Source organism: Macrobrachium nipponense, chromosome 20 (genome assembly GCF_015104395.2).
Source record: "Macrobrachium nipponense isolate FS-2020 chromosome 20, ASM1510439v2, whole genome shotgun sequence".
In the NCBI taxonomy this organism is placed as follows: domain Eukaryota; kingdom Metazoa; phylum Arthropoda; class Malacostraca; order Decapoda; family Palaemonidae; genus Macrobrachium; species Macrobrachium nipponense.
Genome location: NC_061089.1, coordinates 72450689 through 72472809, shown reverse-complemented (window position 1 = coordinate 72472809; position 22121 = coordinate 72450689). Strand labels below are relative to the sequence as shown.

The 22121-nt window shown below is 37.4% G+C and overlaps 1 protein-coding gene across 1 annotated transcript in view; it reads left to right on the top strand.

Moving 5' to 3' along the window:
• LOC135195050 (kalirin-like) overlaps nucleotides 1-22121 on the top strand; it is a 1052038-nt gene that overhangs the window by 823988 nt on the left and 205929 nt on the right. The window contains 1 exon segment of the mRNA XM_064221390.1: nucleotides 13074-13254. Within this exon segment, the coding sequence (XP_064077460.1) occupies nucleotides 13074-13254 (181 nt within the window).

Below are 22121 nucleotides of genomic sequence, written 5' to 3'. Positions count from 1 at the left end.
GTTTTCAGAACAGATGTTGGTTGAATTGCAATTTAATGCAAAATATTAAAATGCTTTCATGTTTGGGCTATGTGGGCATCGTCGACCCGTGTCGAAAGGAACCAAGTGCCCTCTCTCTCTCTCTCTCTCTCTCTCTCTCTCTCTCTCTCTCTCTCTCTCTCTCTCTCAGGGATACAGTTTCGCTGTATGCTCGGTTTCTGTATGGGCAATGGGGCATCGTCGACCCTCTGTAGCTGTAGATCAGTATCGAAAGGGAACAAGTACCCTCTCTCTCTCTCTCTCTCAGGGGATACAATTTCGCTTTATGCCCGACGTCGCATTCAACTATGTTTCGCTCTGCTAATCCGCGGATGAGAAATGTTAAGCTGACCTTAGTCCGGGGGAGGGGGAGAGAACTTTATGACATTTTGTCATTCTTTTGTGGGACGCTTCCTTTCAGCTGGGTATCAAAGGGTGTTTACGTAGGCCACGATAGAGGAAAGGAAAATAAATAAAAAAAATAAAACAAAAAAGTAAAGAGGTTATTTGACCCAGCGGACGATTCGTTCTGCGGATTTCCGCGTGTCAAGCTGCCTCTGGTCGGTTAGATCGATCGCTCACTGCTTTTTATCAGGTGTGATTGATTGATTGAATGGCTGACGATGATATCAGCAGGTGTTCCGTATAGCAGGCGTGAAGTCCGGCGGGATGACAATGGGCCCCCCCTCCCCCCTTCCCCTTCCCCCTTCCCCTTCCCTTCCCGAGCCAGAGTCGGAGGAGGGCGGAAGAAAAATATGGCCCTGGATATTCTCTTATCTTTTGCTTTGTGGATTCTGTTTTGGGGCCCTAGACCGACCACTCCCCCCCACTCTCCACCCCTTCCCTTCCCTTCCCTTTCCCCCCCCCCCCCCCCCCCAAGGGACGCATAGTTACCTTCATCTCTTTGTTTAGGCGCTTTTAAACTACAAGTGTCAGGTCGTATAGCTTCGATTGTGCGGGAATTCGACCGGACCTCTCAGTGCATTCAATGGTTTATGGAAGAATGCATTTATCGGTCTACGCTTCTTCGCTTTGGCCGATAGGCGTGGAGGAGCGTCCTATCTAACGCAAGTGTTCGAAAGTATGGGTTTTATCGCTCGGTAAATCAAGAGTGCTGTTCTAAGTGTCTCCGATTTCATGATATTGAGGAATCGTATGATAAGTGTGTAGAGTGTATAGAGGCCTTTTTAGCTTATAATTTATATTACCCTCCGAAAAAAAGTGTCTTTGTGTCGAGGATCGTGTGATAAGTGTAGGCTTATAGAGGCCCTTTTTCGTCATAATTTTGTTTTAATTCATTTTTACCGTAATTATGCGCCTGCGATGCTTACTCAGGTGTGTTAATTAATCGTTAAGTGACCTGTCGCAAAGTGTGTGAATACCAGCGCTGAATGACCTCATTGGTCCCAGCGGTGGACCATTGGCCTAAATTTTGATATCCCAAAAGTTGGAAAAGATGGAAAGAGAATACTACTCCTCCTCGTCTGTTGAAGCCACTTCGACTCAAAACAGGCGCGAAGGTGCTTTCAGGAGGTCGTGCGGTGGTGTGTATGAAGAAGTGTTTTGAGCCTGGCTTCCTTCAGTGCATTGGGGGTCATGACTCTGCTACGAAATGTTCGATTTTTCACCCGATCGTGAGTGAAGATTTCTCCCGGAGTGACTCGGTTCGCGATACGTCGCTTCCGCTGATGGCGACGCCGACGTGGATTTTGCGACGGTTGTTGAAATTCTAGGTAAATCTGTTTTTGAAATGAGATAATGATGATAATCATTTTTGTAGTAATTGTTGTTGGAATCGCTTGAACGCCCATCACCGTTCCTAAGTATGATGTCTGTTAATGTAGGCCTATCTCTCTCCCCTTCTCCTGCATCCCTCAAACCTCTCAACCCCCCTCCCCCTTCCTCTTTCTTTTAGATCATGGTATTATTTTACCTAACAAAATTATAATAAACCACTTTAGGTTTATTCCTATCGATTATTGCTATGCGTTGAACGGGAATCTCACGTTACTTGCATGATTTACCCGTGCATCTTAATGTAGGTCTAATGACCGAGGGTAAGAAACGATCTGCGCATGCGCGCTCGAATCCAGTGCTGTTGCATCTTCTTGCACAGATAAGCAACTTGCAGTTATGCATCCTTGGCCATCAACAGATCCGTTTATGACAAAACTCACAGAGAGAGAGAGAGAGAGAGAGAGAGAGAGAGAGAGAGAGAGAGATTGTGTACATTTGAATCTGGAAAGAAGAGCAAAACGTAGACGCATGTTTGCCCCCACCCCCACCCCCCGACCAAGATACGATTTTGCCGCATAGGCGCGTACGCACATGCATTTGGCACGCATGCGCGCTGCTGCTGCTGCTGCTGCTGCTCCTGCTCGCGTTTGAATCTCTGCCCGGAGGTGGAGTCAAAAACAAACCGTTACACGTTTCTGTTCCACCTTTACCCGTAAATTATTTGTATATATAATAATTAACGAACAGTAAAAGGCGTATGATTTATCGATTCGTCATCTGACCGACGGTTCTTATATAGACGCATATTCGGAGAGCTGCTATTTTGAACTGAATCCTCGATATGATGCTTCTGAAGCGTAACAACGTGTTTTTCCCCGTTTAGGTCCATGTTTCTGTCCGTTCGTCTCTCTCTCCTAACATATGGCAGCGCGTATCTACCCGGTGAATTGACCTTTACCGATAACAGCTTCTATTAATAATCCCGATAATAAGTCTTCAGTACTCGTAGAGACCCCTATATTTAGCGTCGTATCGACTCCATCGATTGCGCGCCTCGGCCTAGCGTCGGGAGATATAGTAGTAGGCTCCAATAAAAAAGGAGAGAGAGAGAGAGAGAGAGAGAGAGAGAGAGAGAGAGAGAGCTGGTTGTTCTTGTATCTCGTCTAAGCACACCGCCGAGATGCTTCTCGCTCCCTCCCTCCCTTCCTCCCCGTCTAATCAGTTACCCTCTAAACGGGAAGGTGGCACATCTTGTGTAGGTGCCGACGAAGGAACCCCGCGTTTTTCGGCGGTGCCATATAAATAAATAAATAAAACCTGGTTTATTGACGTTTGTTGTCTTCGTGATCGAGACATTTGTTTTTGTTTCGGTGGCTTTTCTTTGAATGAATAAATAAGAATTGGTGGTAGCGCAGTAAAGAGGCGGCTGGAAGAGAGAGAGAGAGAGAGAGAGAGAGAGAGAGAGAGAGAGAGAGGGTGGGGTTAGAATGTTGGGGGCGGCATGCAGGGTCTTAGAGGATGGGGAGGAGGAGGAGATATCTGATACTGAGGAGAGAGAGAGAGAGAGTGGGACGGTAGGAAAACGGGGGGAGGAAAGGAGGTGGAGCCAAAGGAGGAGAGCAGCGATAGGAGGAGGCTAAGAGAGAGAGAGAGAGAGGTAGGAAGGGAGGGATGGAGGGAGAAAGAGAGAAATGGGTCGGGGGAAGGGTAGTTGGAAGAGAGAGAGAGAGAGATGAAGGAAGAAACGAAGTTGCTCTCTCTCTCTCTCTCTCTCTCATTGAGATGAATGATAGGCATCGCGGAATTAACGTTTTCTCCCCCTCCCCCCTTTTGCTTAGAAGATCAACAGTGGATCATCATCATCGTCGTCATAATCCATATTTATGGATTCCCACTTCTCGTATTCCTTTAAATTTCTCTCTTGTGTGTTTTAGTTTCAGGATTGTGTGTGTTTGTGTGTGTGTATGTGCCGTCCAGCAGCGTGTAACACCCCCCCCCCCCCCCCCCCCCTACCCGTCAGTTGGCCAGCACCATCTCACGAAAAATCAATACTCTCTCTCTCTCTCTCTCTCTCTCTCTCTCTCTCTCTCTCTCTCTTTAGCTATCCGTCTGTCTGTGTGCCTGTCTGTCTGTCGGTATCTGTATCTGTTCCATGATGCTCTTAGCATTTGGAAACATGTCGTGTATTGTATGGTAATCATTTTGTCACTGATATTGCTAGTCTCTCTCTCTCTCTCTCTCTCTCCTCTCTCTCTCCTCTCCTGGTATCGGTATCTTTTCCCATAATGCACTTATAGCTTTCGGAAATATGTAGTGTTTGTATAGCAATCATTTCGCAAATTGGTAGTCATTATGTACTTATATGTATCAAAGACACGATTCTGCAGAAGGTATACTATATGTATATTCATTAGAGCTTCTTCATTGAATTTTCAAAAGGAAATTATAGACGCTATTTTCTGTTGATTTCACTTTTACAAAATTAATAACTTACTCTCTTCTCGAGAGAGACAAAGAACACCGTCTCATGAACCGCTGGAAAGGTTCTGGCCAGATTTCCAGCGCTGTACCCGTCGTTGCCTATTTGTTAAGCTTCAGTTTCAAACCTTCTGAATCATTTGTATGAGTCTTGTATCAGTTCTTCGATGATGTGGGATAATAGAGGAAGGTAGCGTAAGTTTGCGTCAAAATTATCTTCGGCACTGCCGGTTGCCAGTTATTATTATTATTATTATTATTATTATTATTATTATTATTATTATTATTATTATTATTATTATTCGCGCGTCATTAAGGTCTATTTTCGTTACAAGTTATATGAAAGAGGTTGTCACCTTATTCTTTTTGATAGTGCGAACATTGGTTTTATTTTATAATTTATTTATTTTTAATTTATTTTTTTTAGCTGGTTGCTGTCGTTTAATATTAAACCTTAAACAGTACTAAATTGCTATTGTTGCTGTCAGCAACAAAAAAAGGAAAATTTATTATTATTGTTATTAATATTTTTGAAAAAATTATAATCCTGCAATTATTATTATTATTATTATTATTATTATTATTATTATTATTAATGTTATTGTTATTATTATTCTTATTCTTATTCTTATTATTATTATTATTATTATTATTATTATTATTATTATTATTATTATTATTATTGAAAGATATTGCTGCATCAGCAATTATAAAAAAAAATAGAGAAGACTATTTAAAAGTTAAATGCAGCTGATGCAGCAATATCTTTCAATATATTATTATTATTATTATTATTATTATTATTATTATTATTATTATTATTATTATCATTATTATTATTATTATTATAGCGTGCATATACTTTAACGCGAGGTAAAAGAAAAATTAAATTTATCTAGCAAAACGAACTTCCTTGAAACTGAAGACACGTTTTATAATAATGAGGAATGACGGGTGTAAAAGGTAAGATTGTGGAATGAAAGTAACTCGGTGAAATATAACGTCTTGCATTCACTCTTACCTTTAATTAAAACACTCCCGGGATTGCATATGGAACATTTGCAAGATTTGACTATGCTACGTCGAAAAATGACATTGAAGTGAATGCAAGATCAACGGAAAATTGATTCTGACTATTTGTGAAGAGTAGCACTCACTAACTCGGTGGGTATTTTCGTTTGAGGTGATAGCAGACTGGCTCTATTTTTAAATTGGAATTGCTCCTTATGGAGGAAAGTCAAACGGTTCATCTTTCAGAGATTCCAAATTCCCATTCTAACTGGAATTTAGTCGTTAGATAAAGAGCCCCTGGAATGGATATTCCTGATATCCATACAATTAGTAATGATAAAATCCTAGTCGGTCTTGTTTGTCCTTCCCATGGTGACAGTAAAGGAAACGTAACACAGCCACCCACTCCCTGAAAACCGGTTTGTCCGCCCAGGGTGCCGGCGGAGTAGGTAGTGGGGAGGCGGGAGGATAGGGAGAGACATTCCACCCTCCTCATGCAAACCAGTTTGTCCGCCCCGGGTTAGCGGCGGGGTAGGTAGAAGTAGAGGGACAGGAGGATAGGGGGAGACATCCACCCTCATGCAAACCTGCTTGTCCGGCCCGGGTGTTGACGTGGTAGGTAGGTGGGTAGGTGGTTGGGAGGTTAGGAGAGAGGCAGTACCGGGTTCACGTATGTTATAACCGTGAATATTATATATATATATATATATATATATATATATATATGTATATATATATTATAATATTATAGTTTATTTATTTATTACTCTGGTAAATTCGAGCTGCACAGAATTTAGATATTTTCATACAGGGGACCCGTGAGTAAACCGTACCTTTTTTTCGGGGCGGGGGGGGGAGGCCCGGCCCAGGTAGGTGGTGGCAATAATGGTTGTCTATGGCTGCCATCGGTGGAATGCTTGTACGCGATTTGGAAGACCTAAAATTATAAGAAAAATAATTTAAAAAAAATAGAAAGTTAATTAAATTGTAATTACAAGAACTAGAAAAAATAAATTAAATTAGAAAATGAAATAAATTGTAATTACAAGAACTAGAAAAAATAAATTAAATTAGAAAGTGAAATAAATTGTAATTACAAGAACTAGAAAAAATAAATTAAATTAGAAAATGAAATAAATTGTAATTACAAGAGCTATAAATAAATTAATTCATTCATTCATTAACAAATTAAGGAATGAATTTTTATTATAAGATTAAAATGACCGAGAAATGAATCGATAAGAAACATCTTTTAATGTTAGGAACAAAACCATTTTGGGCAGCAGCATCCTTCTTCCTCTTCGGCGGGATGAGAGAGAAACCATATTGATTGCTGGAATTTGTTTAAAAAAGAGGAAAAAAAACCATTAGTAGCCAGACCGGTAACGGTGCTGGAGAGATACCTTGGATTTTCTCCTCGGTTGGAATATGATGATAATGATGATGATGATGATGATGATAAAAGAGGCAGAAATGATGTTGACGTATATATAGTTGTCCCAAATTTGTTTAAGAAGATCCTTCTGCAGCGTCCCTTTGGTCTTAGCTGCAATCACTTTTCATTCCATTTACTGTATCTCCGTTCATATTCTCTTTCTGCTTTGAGGTTTGCCTCCTGTTAACACCTTTCGGACCTAACGACTGTCAGTTTCCCCTTCAGCGTTTTGAATGACCTCATTGGTCCCAGCGCTTGGCCTCGGGCCTAAATCCTATATTCTATTCGTCCCATCGACGGCCTAATGTATAAGATGCTTTGGTGACCGAACTTTCCAAAAGAATAAGAATAATAATAATAATAATAAAAAAATAAGTACAATTGCAAATTGATGTTTACGTACTTATCTATGAAATGGCCTTTTTTTAATGTTTAAGGTGCTTTGTTGACGGTTTCTTGCAAAAATATAATATAATAATAATGACAATGAAAATAAATAAACAAAGAAACTGGGTTTTGTTTGAAATATTAAATAATTCCCAGGAGGGTTTCAGTCCGAGATGTGGAAGGTTTATATGGGACTAATCTCATTCACCTCGCAGGCTGCCTCTCTCTCCTGTCCTGCCTCTCTCTCTCTCTCCTCTCTCTCGGCCCTCTCTCTCTCTCTCTCTCTCTCTCTCTCTCTCTCTCTCTCTTATCATATCAGATCCATCACCTAGGGTATAGTGTAGAGGTGGTGAATGAACTAATGAACAGGTAAATTTGAATATTATTTTTTGCTCCAGACTTCTTATGAATAGATTGTACTTCATTCTTATATCTCTTTTACTTCATTTGTTCAGTTTGCAAAATTTGAATTCAACCTTAGATATTTTCAGTTGCCATTTTCGTCTTTTCTTACGAATCATTTTTATAACTTTACTGAAATATCGTTTGTATTTAACGTGTTTTGAGCTTGGATTTTAGATGTGTGTGTGTATAGTCCTATGTCGTCTTTTTCTACCTCTTCTTCTTCTTCTTCAGCTTTGCCATTTTCTATATGGTTTCGCTGTATCCTGTCAACTTTCTCTTGTATGTATAGCATTGCTCAGTATTTCTCTACTTTCGTTTCATCTCCCCCCTAAAAGAAACAAATGCCTTCACCCCCTCCCCCTTCTTTCCCCCTTTCCTCTTTTCCTCCTTCCCCCCTATGCTTCCTTCCGTTATGCTTCTCTCCCTTATGTTCAATGGAGAGACAAAATCCGTGATGTCTTTATGTCTGCGTACATAAATCTTAGTAGAAATCGACTATATGTCTGTGCATAGGTTTGTTTATTTCGTGTATTTGTTCATTTATTTCCCCGTAACCGGTTGTCAGGTATGTTTAAAGTCTTTCTAGAATGTTAGGGAGTTGAAGAAAAAATTTCACCCTACCTGTTTTTCAGTGTTTAAAAAATTTCCTTGGTTAAGGAATCCAAAACCAGTCTTATTTTTAGATTTTTAGTGGTGCTTTTGTTATACTGTCTTATTTCATAGTTATTTTGCTCAAAGCGATGTATTTGTTCTTTGAAAACGGAGATTTCGTGAGAGTTCAAAAATTCCACTGTAAGGTTTGACCAGACAATCTAATGTTAATGAATAACGATTACAGTAATTTTTTTTTCAATGAAATGCCTAACTCAGATGTAAAGTACCTCAACTGGTATAATCAGAATGTTCCTTAGAGGGGTACGAATTTGGAAACTCGTTTTTTCGGGTATGTTTCCTGTTTCGACACAAAACTTGAACTACTACTCAAAAAAAAAAAAAAAAAATAAATAAAAAAATAAGTACTTCACTATTATATTGATGACTTGAGATTAGACCGTCTTGACTTTCCTTCTTTGCCTTTTATGAACTATTTTTTTTTTTCATTTCCTTTCTGTTTGTAGTCGTTTATTTTTATTTATTATTATAATTATTTTATTTTTATTTTTTGAGTTGACGTCTACCCACAGCAGATATCATTGTAAGCTGTAAGTACCTGCTGAGAGGCAAGACAAGCTTCTTTGATATGGGATGATATTACAAACATTACAGAAAAATAGTCTGTACTTTTTGGTGATTTATCAAAGCAATACCTCGGACTGAGGAGCTGTGTATTCCCAAGATAATTATTTCAATTGTCAGGCCAGATTCTGTTGTTCTTCATAGGGCATTTTTTATTTTTCATTTTTATGGAAAATCATTTTTGTTATTCTTGTGTATACAGACAAAATGTTTGGCCATTGGTCCTTTATAACGTCAGGTCCCAATGCCTTCCAGTTTTAGAACTGATGGTAATCATTATCTTTTATTGAATCTTACTTGCCAAAGAAGAATTTGACCCTACAATTCTTCCAATATTAAAAAAAAAAAAAAAAGTTTCTTGAGCATGTAACCTAAAACCTGACTGATTTTAGATATTTGTAACTTTGTTATACTGGCTCATTTGTAGCAATATTGTTTGAAGCAATATAATGAAAAGTGGTACGTTTCGTGCCCCTAGTCGTAATATAGGCGTCTGTCTTTGCACCCATAAATCCTGCGTGAGCAGATGCCTTCACTTTTTTATTTTTTTCGTGAGGAGAGACCCTTCAGAGCCCTTTCTCCCCCACCAACCTCCATCCTCCTCCTCCTCCTCCTCCTCCTCCTCCTCCTCAAGCTCACTCAAGGAGGACTCTGATGGCCAAAGTACCGTTTGTTCTTTTGCGGAGAGGCTAACTAACGTTGTCACTTTCCACCCTTCATGTCGAGGAGGATTGGAAGTTTGGCCTTTTTATCTATTTTTATTTTTATTTTTATTTTATTTTTGTTTTATTTTTTGGGGAAGATTGAAAGTTTGGCTTTTTATATTTATTTTTTATTTTTTTTTATTTTTTATTTTAATTTTTATTTTTTGTGCAGACTGAAAGTTTGACCTTTTTTATTCATTTTTATTGTTCCCCTTCCTTTTTTTTTTTTTTTTTAATTTTTTTTTTCTTTTTTTTTTTTTGCAGATTGAAAGTCTGGCCTTTTTATATTTGTATTTTTATTTTATTTTTTTTTTATTTAATTTTTTTTTTGTGCATGATTGAAAGTTTTGGCCTTTTTTATTTTTTAATTTTTTTTATTTTAAATTTTGGTTTTTCCAGATTTGAAAGTTTGGCCTTTTTATATTTTTATTTTATTTTATTTTTTTTTAGTTTTTTCATTAAATTTTTTGTGTGTGCAGATTGAAAGTTTGGCTTTTTTATTTATTTTTTATTTTTTTTTCTATTTATTATTATTTTTTTGTGCGAGGACTTTGGGTCATGTTAACTTGTCGAACTGTATATTGTTTAACAGTAAAGATTTTAAAGTTAGAATCCTACAAATATCAATTAAGTGTTATTGGCTAACTTAAAAAAAAAGTCGAAGAAATACATTTTGATAATTATTTCCCGAATTGTGGCCAGCAGAATTTTTTTCAAAATTATTCGGAAATTTAGCCAATTTAGTTTGTTACTCTTTGGGAGATTTCCTGATTTCTCAGTTGTCTATACGTATTTACATTCTTTGTCATTTCTCGTTCTGCTTGCTCTATCGTAAGATTTCATTTACTTTAGATTATTTAAGAAGTCTAGAAGAAATTTTTTATCTAGAAAATTTGTCCATTATTATTATTATTTTGTTGAAAAAAAAAAAAAAAAAAAAAAACAAAGACTCAAGTCCTTTCTGGGAACTGGTAACTCTATTGGCCCCTTAAACTCGAGTTTTTCTCCGATCCGTCCGACAAAAAAAAAAAAAAAAAAAAAAAATCCAATCGAAAAGGAACTTTCGTAACTTGTTTTTCGAAGAATCCTCGGGAGGAGTCACCCGCCGTGAATATTGTTGGCGATATTGATTTTTAGTAAACAGGAAGTGGCAGTTTGGGGCTGCAGGAGAGAGACTCTCGGTGGCTCAGTACAGAAGGTAAACAAACCCTCGGATTGGTGGGGAACCGAATCTGCCCAGACTCATGTCTGTTTACCACCACCACCACCACCACCGCCTCCACCCCAACGCCTCCTCCTCCGTCCTCCTCCTCCCCTCCTCCTCCTCCTCCTCCCCTTCCTCCATCCCACCTTATCTCCCACGTGCGAAATTGTATTCTTTTAATCAAGATGTCTTATCGGGTCGTGTTAGTCTTGCGATAATCTGGAACCATTGCAACTCTGCGTTAGGTTGTGCTTGTATGTATGTTTATAAGTATTTTGAATTTTCGATATTCGAAATTACTACAATTATCCATAGAGCTTATTGAACTCATTTTTTTTTTTTACTAGTATTTTCGTTTTTTTTTTATGATAAAACAGCTATCCTGGCCTTAGTAAGGTTCTGTTGAGATAATCATATCCTCTCTCGAATAAATATTTTGCGGTTTTTTTTTTTTATACAAATGTGGATGATAATGTTAGCTATTATGTAGAATCCTTTGGAGTGGGTAACTCTTTTTATGATCACACACATACACGCACACACACACACACACACACACACTCTTTGAATATCCAGAAAGGAACCTTGACTCCATTTTCCCAGACAAACCATAATTTGTCTTGAAACGATCGATATGACGCTTATGTCAAAAGTATGAAAGTAATCAATAAAAAGAGATTTTCAAGACTTGACAAGTAAATACGTTCAGCGATGTAGCAATTAATCTTCTCTATACTGAATATGAAGGAGGTATAAATGAAGCTGTGAGTTAGATACGTAGATTCAGAGAACAGCACTTCCTTAAAGCGTAGCATGAATAATAGACGATATTATTTTTACTTTGTAGGCGCCTTATTAATTTTTATTTTTCTGTCGCTGCTGCTGCTGCTGCTGGCTGCTGCTGCTGCTGCTTCTGCTTCTTCTTCTTCTTCTTCTTCTTCACTAAACCATTCCTCTCTATAGATCGTCTTTTGTGTTGATTACCTATTCTGTTCTGGTTTCTGTACCCTTTACTTACCAAATAGTCTCTTCGGTTTTTTATTGTATTGTATGTTTCTCAATCTAAAAATCTTGATTTTCTTCCTTCTCTATATTTGTAACGTAAAGTCTGTCATCTTAGTTTTGCACGCTCTGAAATTTTAATCTCGTCGAATTCCAGTTCTGCCAAACGTAGCGTTTCTGTCCACCTTACCTCTTCACTTCAAATCTAAAATGTATTTAACAAATTTGGGTAAGGCACATTCAGCTTCACTGAAACTTTATTTTATTGTGTTCTGAATTTTTATTTCATAATCAGTTTGATTCTAGATTCAAGTACAGACTTCTTTGCAAAGGCGTCATTGTCCTTGCAAACTGTGCATTCCTAGAGCTGGTCCAAGGACGTCATAGTTGTTTTCCAACGTATTTCCTCCTGTTGGGGGGCAGGGCTTACTACCTTGGATAATGTATGTCAATTTCTCCCCAATAGGATGCGACAAACATTTTTGTATGTTGTTTGAATAATTTTGTGTTATGTCGTTTTAAGAAAGTCAACCCACTGACTGATACCTCCCTTGTCCAGAGTAGTACATTAATTCATTTCAAATCAGTCTAATTCATTTACCCTTCTAGTTTTTGTTTACTATGTCCTAAACAGACTTTATACATTCTATTGAAGGACGTTTCACCTGAATGCTTGACTTTCTTATAACATTCATGTCGTTTGATTACAGATACTATTCATTTTTAGTAATAATAATAATAATAATAATAATAATAATAATAATAATAATAATACTTGAGTGGAATTTATGAACATTACTCTGAATTGTTAGAAGGGGGTTGGGGAGGATAGACAGATACAAGGAGTGGTGGGGGAGGGGAGGGTAGGGGGGTTGGAGGCTGAGGGAAGGCATGCGCATATGCAGCCGGAGAGGTCATAGCCAAGCATTATGATAAAAAGATCAAAGATGGTTATATTAAAGTGTTGTTTATATTAGCATCATAAATTATTGTTTAAGACGTAGTATATATTTATGTCTTAGCTTTGTTTTGAGATTTAAGAGGTTAATTATAGTATTTTATTGTCGATGTTAATTTAGACATACTACTGTAGGATGTTAATTTAAGTATTTTATTATTCATTATTAAAATGTGCTTTCTTAACGATCGTATTATTGTGAGACATGTTCTTGGAACTTTTATCTTCTTTGTAATCCAAGTGTTTTTGTATCGCTTATAACAAAGAGTAGGACCTTTTAGAATATTTTTCGAGCCTGGTCTATAAAAGGATATCAGGTTGCCAATTGCCCTCCTCAATACAAATTATCATATAATTAAAAACCAGATTTTCTGTATTGATTGTGATCGACTGATATTTTTCTTCTTCATCTCCTTCCCTCTTTAATACAAATTAAAAACCAGAGTTATGTATTGATTGATCGACTGATATTTTTCTTTTCTCCTTCTTCCCGCACAGTCGGAAATGGTTACCTCCTCCTCTTCGGAAACTGAGCCAAGGTCGAGTTGATAGAGTCACCTCGCCCTCGGCTACCACTGCCGCCGTGCTTGACAAGCACGACCAACAGCAGCAACAACAACAACAACAGCCTCACAAACACCAGTTCAGAAAAGCCTACTCCGAGCGCCGGTTCAAGCAGGTACGTGACGAGAGCGGTTTTGTTATAGTCATACTATAGCTGGTTCACTTAAGGTAGATTCTTGGATGAGCCCTGTGCGTACGAGACATTTGATTGGCTGGTATACCGGGAGATAGGCAGACGGCAGCTCCCAACCAATCAGCGGCCGCCAAACAAACGTCTCGCAGGCATAGGGCTCACCCGAAAATATACCTTAAGTGAACTTGATATAGTAGGTTGCTCAGAGTATGTGTGGGGGACACATTCGAGAGCTACCTTAGGTAGAATTTAAACGTTCGTCTGTCGGGCGTATTAGGGTGCGTCCATACTATGGTGTAACTGTCAAATACATGTCGGGAACTTGTTGCATACATGCCATAAGACATTTCACAAACATGTTGGGAACTTGTTGGATGCATATCACAGACATGTTGAAAACGTTGTAAACTTATCACATACATGTTGAAATCGTAAACTTATCACATACTTATTGAAAACGCTGTAAACTTATCACATACTTGTTGAAAACATTGTAAATTTAGCACATACATGTTGAAAACATCAGAAACTTGTTACATACATATCTCAAACAAGTTGGAAGCATTGGAAACTTATCACATAAATATTACAAACATTAAAAACATTGGAAACTCATCATATACATATCACAAACATGTTGAAAACATTGAACATTGGAAACCTATCACATACATATCGCAAACATGTTGAAAACATTGGAAACTTATCTAATGTCACACACTTGTTGAAAATATTGGAAACTTGTCTGTCACAAACTTGTTGAAAATAATGGAAACTTAAAACATACATATGACTAATATGTTGGAAACATTGGAAACTTATCTAAGGTCACAAACATGTTGGAAACATTGGAAAATTATCACATACATAATCACAAGCGCATTGAAAACATTGGAAACTTATCTAATAGGTCACAAACATGTTAATAACATTGGAAAATTATCACATACATATCACAAACGCATTGAAAACATTGAGAACAAATCTTTGGCAAATACCAGGTAATCATATGGAGGACTATAAAATTAGTCTTCGCCTTGTATTCAACTTGTTGGGGATATGTGTGCGACAAGCTGTCGACATATTTTTATGACTTGCTTTCGTTAGGAGGGGGTTATTCTTTGCTCTTATTGTTATTATCATGTGATTCTTGTTCAAATAGCACTGCAATCCGAGTATTTAGTAGCGATGATCCCAAATCTTTGTGATCGTCTCCTTAGAACACGTTTAATTGCTAACAGTGTGAATAATTTCTACTACTAAATTCTTAATATAGTTATTCGCCTCATCACTTCTTGGCAAGATGTTTCATCTCTCTTCATTTTCATTTTGTAACTCGAAATGCAGGTTTTGGTAAATTTAAAAGCACCAGGTCATAATTAAATTTTGAAAATCGTCTAATATTCTGAAAGCGTTCTTATACCACTATGAAAAAGGGGACGTGAATCCTTATATCACTATTTTAAAGGAGACGTGAATCCTTATATCACCATAAAAAAGGGGACGTGAATCCTTATCTCTATGAAAAAGGGGACATAAATCCTTATATCAACCTTGAAAAAGGGGACGTGAATCTTTATATCACTATGAAAAATGGGACGTGAATCCTTATATCACTGAAAAAGGGGACATGAATCCTTATACCACTAAGAAAAAGGGGACGTGAATCTTTATATCACCATGAAAAAGGGGACGTGAATCCTTATATCACCATGAAAAAAGGGTCATGAATCCTTATATCACTATGAAAAAGGGGACGTGAATCCTTTTATCACTATGAAAAAGGCGACGCAAATCCATATATCACTGTGAAAAAGGGGACATGAATCCTTATATCACTATGAAAAAGGGGACGTGAATCCTTATATCACTATGAAAAAGGGGACGTGAATCCTTTTATCACTACGAAAAAGGGGTCGTGAATCCTTATATCACTGTGAAAAAGGGGACGTGAATCCTTATATCACTGTGAAAAAGGGGACGTGAATCCTTATATCACTGTGAAAAAGGGGACGTGAATCCTTTTATCACTATGAAAAAGGGGTCGTGAATCCTTATATCACTGTGAAAAAGGGGACGTGAATCCTTATATCACTGTGAAAAAGGGGACGTGAATCCTTTTATCACTACGAAAAAGGGGTCGTGAATCCTTATATCACTGTGAAAAAGGGGACGTGAATCCTTATATCACTGTGAAAAAGGGGACGTGAATCCTTTTATCACTACGAAAAAGGGGTCGTGAATCCTTATATCACTGTGAAAAAGGGGACGTGAATCCTTATATCACTGTGAAAAAGGGGACGTGAATCCTTATATCACTGTGAAAAAGGGGACGTGAATCCTTATATCACTGTGAAAAAGGGGACGTGAATCCTTATATCACTGTGAAAAAGGGGACGTGAATCCTTATATCACTGTGAAAAAGGGGACGTGAATCCTTATATCACTGAGAAAAAGGGGACGTGAATCCTTATATCACTGTGAAAAAGGGGACGCTGACTCCTTATGATCACTGTGAAAAAGGGACGTGAATACCTTATATCCGACTGGTGAAAAAGGGGACGTGAATCTTATATCACTGTTGAAAAAGGGGTGGGACGGAATCCTTAAATCCACTGGAAGAAAAAGGCGGACGTGAATCCTTATATCACTGTGAAAATAAGGGGACGTTGGGGATCCCTTATATCAACTGTGAAAAAGGGACGGCTGATCCTTTTATATACTGTGAAAAAGGGGACATCGAATCCTTATATCACTGCTGTAAAAATAGGGGACGTGAATCCTTTTATCACTATGAAAAAGGGGACGTTAATCTATATATCACTATGAAAAAGGAGATGTGAATCCTTATATCACTATGAAAAAAGGGACGTGAATCCTTATATCACTATGAAAAAGGGGACGTGAATCCTTATATCACTGTGTAATAGGGGACGTGAATCCTTTTATCACTATGAAAAAGGGGACGTTAATCTATATATCACTATGAAAAAGGAGATGTGAATCCTTATATCACTATAAAAAAAGGCACGTGAATCCTTATATCACTATAAAAAAGGGGACGTTAATCCATATATCACTATGAAAAAGGGGACGTGAATCCTTATATCAATATGAAATAAGGCACGTGAATCCTTATATCACTATAAAAAAGGGGACGTGAATCCTTATATCAATATGAAATAAGGCACGTGAATCCTTATATCATTATAAAAAAGGGGACGTGAATCCTTATATCATTATAAAAAAGGGGACGTGAATCTTTATATCAATATGAAAAAGGGGACGTAAATCTTTATATCACTACGAAAAAGGGTACGTGAATCCTTATATCACTATAAAAAATGGGACGTGAATCCTTTTATCACTATGAAAAAGGGGTCGTGAATTTTTATATCACTATAAAAAGGGACGTGAATCCGTATATCACTATGAAAAAAGGGACATGAATCCTCATATCACTATAAAAAAGGGGACGTTAATCCTTATATCACCATGAAAAAGGGGAGGTGAATCCATAAAGAAAAAAGGGACCCTGAATCCTTATATCACTATAAAAAAGACGGGGAATCTTTATCACTTGGTTGGGAACCTGAATCCTTATATCACATGAAAAAGGGGACGTGAATCCTTATATCACTATGAAAAAGAGGACGTGAATCCTTATATCACTATGAAAAAGGGGATGTGAATCCTTCCTTATATCATTTTGAAAAAGGGGACGTGAATCCTTATATCACTATGAAAAAGGGGACATGAATCCTTATATCACTGTGAAAAAGGGGACATGAATCCTTATATCACTATAAAAAAAGGGGACGTGAATCCTTTTATCACTATGAAGGGGAGGTGAATTCCTTATAAACACTAGACAAAGGGGATGAATCTTTAATCACTGTGGAAAAAAGGGACTTGAATCCCTTTTATCACTATGAAAAAGGGGACGTGAATCCTTATATCACTATGAAAAAGGGGACGTGAATCCTTATATCAATATGAAAAAGGGGACGTGAATCCTTCCTTATATCACTGTGAAAAAGGGGACTGAAATCCTTTATCACTCCTTTTATGAAAAAGGGGACGTGAATCCTTAATATCACTTGTGAAAAAAAGGGGAACGTGAATCCTTCCTTATAATCACTGAAAAAAAGGGGGACGAAATCCTTTTATCTCTATGAAAAAGGGGACTAATCCTTATCTATGAAAAAGGGAACGTGAATTCCTTTTATCACTGAAAAAGGGGACATGAATCCTTTAATATCACTAATTAAAAAAGGGAAAAACGGTTGAATCCTTTTATCACTATGAAAAAGGCGGAATCGTGAAATTTCCTTAATATCACTATGAAAAACAAAGGGGGATGTGAATCTTTTATATCACTGGTGAAAAAAAGGGACGTGAATCCTTTTATCACTATGAAAAAAGGGACGTTAATCCTTATATCACTATAAAAAAGGGTACGTAAATCCTTATATCACTATGAAAAAGGGGACATGAATCCTTATATCACTATGAAAAGGGGGACGTGAATCCTTATATCAATATGAAAAGGGGACTGTCCTTCCTTATATCACTGTGAATAAAGGACATGGATCCTTTTATCACTTGAAAAAGGGGACGTGATCCTTTTATCTCTATGAAAAAGGGGACGATGAATCCTTATATCACTATGAAAAAGGGGACGTGAATCCTTCCTTATATCACTGTGAAAAAGGGGACATGAATCCTTTTATCACTATGAAAAAGGGGACGTGAATCCTTTTATCTCTATGAAAAAGGGGACGTGAATCCTTTTATCACTATGAAAATAAAGGGGACATGAATTCCTGAATCACATGAAAGAAGGGTACGATTAATCCTTTTATCACTGAAAAAAGGGGACGGGGTGACTGAATCCTTTTCTTATCTCTATTGAAAAAGGGGACATGGATCCTTATATCACCTATGAAAAAAGGGGAAGTTGAATCCGTTCCTTTATATCACTTGTGAAAAAGGGGACATCGAATCCTTTTATCTCTATGAAAAAAGGGACGTGAATCCTTTTATTATCTCTATGAAAAAAGGGGACGTGAATCCTTTTATTCAATATTGAAAAAGGGACATGAATCCCTTATATCACTATGAAAAAGGGTCACGTAAAATCCTTATAATCACTCATGAAAAAGGTTAACGGTAAATACCTTTTATATCACTATGGAAAAAGGGGAACGTGAATCCTTTTATCACTATGAAAAAAGGGGACGTGAATACCTTTTCCTTATATCACTGTGAAAAAGGGGTGGACGATGAATCCTTTTTATCTCTATGAAAAAGGGGACGTGAATCCTTTTATCTCTATGAAAAAGGGGACGTGATTCCTTATATCACTATGACAAAGGGGATGTGAATCCTTCTATCACTGTGAAAAAAGGGACGTGAATCCTTTTATCACTATTAGAAAAAAAGGGATGTTAATCCTTATAATCACTATAAAAAAGGGGACGATAAATCCCTTTATCACTATGAAAGGGACATGAATGCTTATATTCACTATAAAAAAGGGGGAAAAACTGGGGAATCTTTATATCACTGAAAAAGTTTGGGGATCTGAATCTTATATCACTATGAAAAAGGGGACGCGTGAATCCTTTCCTTATATTCCTACTGAAAAAAGGGGACTGTGCCAAATTATATCACTTATAAAAAGGGTCGTGAATCCTTTTATCCTATGCAAAAAAGGGGACTGAATCCTTCTTAGATCACTATGAAAAGGGGACATGAAAAAAAAAAAAAATTTTTTTTTTTTTTTTTCCCCCCCCCCCCATATATCACTATAAAAAAGGGGGACGTGAATCCTTTATCACTAGAAAAAGGGGACGGGAATCCTTCCATACATCACTATGAAACGGGGACATGAATCCTTTTAATTCACTATGAAAAAGGGGACAGGAAGCCTTTATAACTATGAAAAAGGGGAGTGAATACCTTTATCTCACTATAAAAAGGGGAAAAAGGGGCCGTGAAATCCTTTTATCTCAACTATGAAAAAGGGGACCTGGGAATTCCTTTAACTCTAGGCTTAAAAAGGGGGACAATGGGAATCCCCTTTAATCACTAACTGAAAAAGGGGACGCTGAATTCCTTGCCTTATAGCACTATAAAAAAGGAAAAACGTGGATATGCCTTCCTTTTATCATCTATTGAAAAAAGGGGACATGGGAATCCATAGATGAACATACCAAAGGGGGCGTTTTAATACTTTTCTCACTTTGCAAAAAGGGGAACGTGAATCCTCCCTTATATCACTATGAAAAAGGGAGGGACGTGAATCCTTTTTCCTTATTATGAAAATATGAAAAAGGGGGAACATGAATCCTTTTTATCACTATGAAAAAGGGGGACGTGAACCTTTTATCGCGTATGAAAAAACAAAAGTGATTTGTTAACCGTTATATCAACTATAAAAAACAAAGGGGACGTAAATCCTTTATTCAACTAATGAAAAAAGGGGGAAAGGGACATGGAATTCTTATATATTCAAATAAAAATAAAAGGGGGACTGGATACTTTATATCACTCATGAAAAAGGGGACGTGAATTCTTTAATATCACTCATGAAAAAACAGGACCGTGAATCCTTTCCTTTATACTTCACTTAAAAAGTGAAAAAGGGGCATGAATCCGTATATCACTATAAAAAGGGGGTGGGACGTGAATCCTTTTATCACTATGAAAAAGGGGACGTGAAGTCCTTCCTTACATCACTATGGGAAAAAAAAAACCAAGGGGGGGAACATGGAATCCCCCCCCCTTTAATCCCACTATGCGGGGTGAAAAAAGGGGAATGGAAAATCCTTTTATTTCCAACTTATGAAAAAAAAAGGGGACGTGAAATCCTTTTAATCTCTATTTGAAAAAAGGGGGGGGGGGGACCGGTTGAATTCCTTTTATCTCTATTTTGTGGGGAAAAAAAGGGGGGGGAAATGAAAATCCCGTTATATCACTATTGGCAAAAAAAAAAAGGGGACCGTTTGGAAATCCTTCCCGTTATAAATTTCCCCAACTATGGGAAAAAAGGGGGTGGGACATGAATCCTTTTTATCCCCAACTATGGAAAAAAAGGGGACGTGGAAGATTCCTTTTATCTCTATGGAAAAAACAACAAAAGGGGGGAACATTGGAATCCCTTATATCCCCCCACTATGAAAAAAGGGGGGACGTGAAAAATTCCTTTTCCCTTATCCATTCAACTTATGGAAAAAGGGGGTGGGGGGGAACATGAAAAAAATCCCTTTTTAATCCACATATTGAAAAAGGGGGGGGACGTGAAATTCCTTTTTATCCCCACTATGGAAAAAAAAGGGGGGGGGACGTGAATCCCTTTCTATTTTCCCCACTACTGAAAAAAATGGGACTTGGGGAAAATCCTTTTTTTATTTTCACTATGAAAAAAAAAGGGGGGGGACATGGGGAAATTCCATTTTTGTAATTTCCTTTTATATGAAAAAGGGGGGGACGTGAAATCCTTTTATTCACTATGAAAAAGGGAATGAATCCTTTTTCTCTATGAAAAAGGGGACGGAATCCTTTTATCCTATGAAAAAGGGGACGTGAAATCCTTTTATCCACTTATTGAAAAAGGGGACGTGAATCCGTTATCACTATGAAAAAGGGAGTTGAAAATCCTTTTATCATATGAAAAAGGGGAGTGGAATCCTTTTAATCACTATGAAAAAGGGGCCGTTGAAACCTTTTATATCACATGAAAAATGGGACATGAATCCATATATCACTATGAAAAAGGGGGAGGACGTGGAATCCTTTTATCACTTATGAAAAATGGGACGTTGAATCCTTTTATCACTATGAAAAAATAGGGGACTTGAATCCTTATACACTATGAAAAAGGGGACATGAATCCGTTTATATCACTATGAAAAAGGGGACGTTGGAATCCTTAATCACTATGAAAAGGGGAGTGATCCATATATCCCTATTGAAAACGGGGTACGTGAATCCATATATCACTATGAAAAAGGGGACGTGAATCCTTTTATCACTATGAAATAGGGGACGTGAATCCTTTTATCACTATGAAATAGGGGACGTGAATCCTTATATCACTATGAAAAAGGGGACGTGAATCCTTTTATCACTATGAATGGGGGGACGTGAATCATATATCACCATGAAGTAGGGGGACGTGATCCTTTTATCACTATGAAAAAGGGTACGTGAATCCGTTTATCACTATGAAAAAAGGGGACTGTGAAATCCTTTTATCACTATGAAAAGGGGACGTGAAGGTGAACCTTATATCACTATCGAAAAAAAGGGGACGAATGATAACTTTATCCACTATGAAAAAGGGGGGACGTGGAATCCTTTTAATATAAAAACGTAAAATGACTAGGGGACGTGAATCCTTTTATCACTATGAAAAAGGGGACGTGAATCCTTTTATCACTATGAAATAGGGGACGTGAATCCATATATCACTATGAAATAGGGGACGTGAATCCTTATATCACTATGAAAAAGGGGACGTGAATCCTTATATCCCCATGAAATAGGGGACGTTGATCTATATCACCACAATGAAAAAAATAGGGGACGTGAATCCTATATCACTATGAAAATGAAAAAGGGGGACGTGAGAAAAAATCCTTATATCACCAGAAAAAAGGGGACGTGAATCCTTATATCAAAGGGGACAATGAAAATAGGGGGAAAAACGTGATCCTTTTATCACTATGAAAAAGGGGACGTGAATCCTTATATCACTATGAAAAAGGGAAACGTGAATTTATCCACTAATGAAAAAGGGGACGTGAATACTATAAAATCACTATGTGAAAAAAGGGGGACGT